The 1,545-nt window shown below is 38.1% G+C and overlaps 1 protein-coding gene across 1 annotated transcript in view; it reads left to right on the forward strand.

Annotated features, from left to right (window-relative positions):
- naa25 (N-alpha-acetyltransferase 25, NatB auxiliary subunit) overlaps nt 1-1,545 on the forward strand; it is a 61,376-nt gene that overhangs the window by 52,405 nt on the left and 7,426 nt on the right. Inside the window, exons 19-23 of the mRNA XM_014022490.1 lie at nt 218-341; nt 428-493; nt 651-748; nt 837-950; nt 1,070-1,210. Of these exons, the coding sequence (XP_013877944.1) occupies nt 218-341; nt 428-493; nt 651-748; nt 837-950; nt 1,070-1,210 (543 nt within the window). The remainder of the gene's footprint in view (nt 1-217; nt 342-427; nt 494-650; nt 749-836; nt 951-1,069; nt 1,211-1,545) is intronic.

Here is a 1,545-nt window from a genome sequence, read left to right on the forward strand (position 1 = left end):
CAATATCGGTATCGGACATTTCTCAAAGTTGTAATATCGGTATCGTATCGGAAGTGAAAAAGTGGTATCGGGACATCCCTACTAAGAAACATCTACAAAAAGATACAAACTTTAGAAAAAGAAATTATTTAGGAAGTCTAAAATTAAAAATTTTTAAATGTGTAGGAACCCTAAACCATTAGTTTATGAGCAAACAAAGATTTGTTGTTTTTAACAGTATCCATTCTTGGGCCCCCCCTCCACTCGCCTGGCCTCGGCCCTGTCCAGTGGCAGCTGTCAGTGTCAGGCTGCAGCCCTKCAGCTCTCCGTCTACCTCCAGGAGCTGGAGTCCACCGGATTGGGTAAGAGGACTTGACCTGCACATGAAATCCAGATGATGAGTGTACATTCTAATTTCTGTTTGCCTCTTCCTGATTTTACTTCTTAGATGAGTCGTCAGAGCTTCAGACTCAGATCTGTAATATTTTTAAATCACTAGTCATTCAGCTTCAGGGTAAGCCAACAATGGATTTCTTTTACAGTAATAAACATGCTTGGTTTTAAAACCACTTAGGATCCTCCATGTCCTGGATGTCTAAAAAAACCTACAATGGTAATGAACACTATCCTGTTTTATGTGCTTTATGGTTTTGCTTTTTTCTTTTTTACAGAAATATTAGATAAATGCAAAGGAGATTTATTGGAAATTAAAGGAAGCAAATTAAAAACCCATCCCTCCTTATTAGAAAATCTAATCTTCTTTGTTGAGGTAAAATACTTTTTCTCTCTCTAACACACACACACTTTTTATATTTGTGTCTGAATTAAACACCTTATGATATTGTTGTCTTGCACAGACTGTAAGCATAGTCTTCTGGATGGCTAGTTACTGTGCCAAGATCCTCCGACCACTTAAGTCAAGTTTACAAAAAAAGAAGAAGAAGAAGAAAAAAGAAACAAACGTGACCCTGGTAGTCCTTTCTATGTTTTTTTGTTTTGTTTTTGTATTATTTACACACACACGCACCTTTCAAACTTAATGAGTGTTTCAGGATCTAAATTAATCCTAACATTAACTCCCCTCTTGTAGCCGGCATTGATGGTTGGGTTCCAGGAGTTGACGGGGTGCTTGCAGAACTTGCTCACCCAGTCACTGGAGCATATAAAGTGTCAAGAGGTTGGCATTGTGGCCATAAAACTCGCCAGTTTAACCTTGGAAGGACACTCACAGGTTAGTGTTTGAACGCACAAGCTGTTAAGGTATTTAGATAAATATGAATGTACAATTTCATTTGTGTAAATACTAGAACTAAAAGAAATYCAGGTTATAACTGGGTTTGAGTAGCTCGTAATAGATCATATGAAACTGCAAAGTTTGTGGAACAAATGGTAAGGAAATGGAAGACCAGCCAAATGGTATGGAGAATCCTAACATTTTTCAATGCAGCCCTGTAGCAAATATGTAGGTTAAACCAGGGGTTCTTAATCTTTTTGACCTCGGTCCCCACTTTGTTGAACATAAAGTGACACGAGGCCCAGTCAGACATTACCAATGTTTGGATCAAA

Source organism: Austrofundulus limnaeus, unplaced genomic scaffold, assembly GCF_001266775.1.
Source record: "Austrofundulus limnaeus strain Quisiro unplaced genomic scaffold, Austrofundulus_limnaeus-1.0 Scaffold332, whole genome shotgun sequence".
Lineage (NCBI taxonomy): Eukaryota > Metazoa > Chordata > Actinopteri > Cyprinodontiformes > Rivulidae > Austrofundulus > Austrofundulus limnaeus.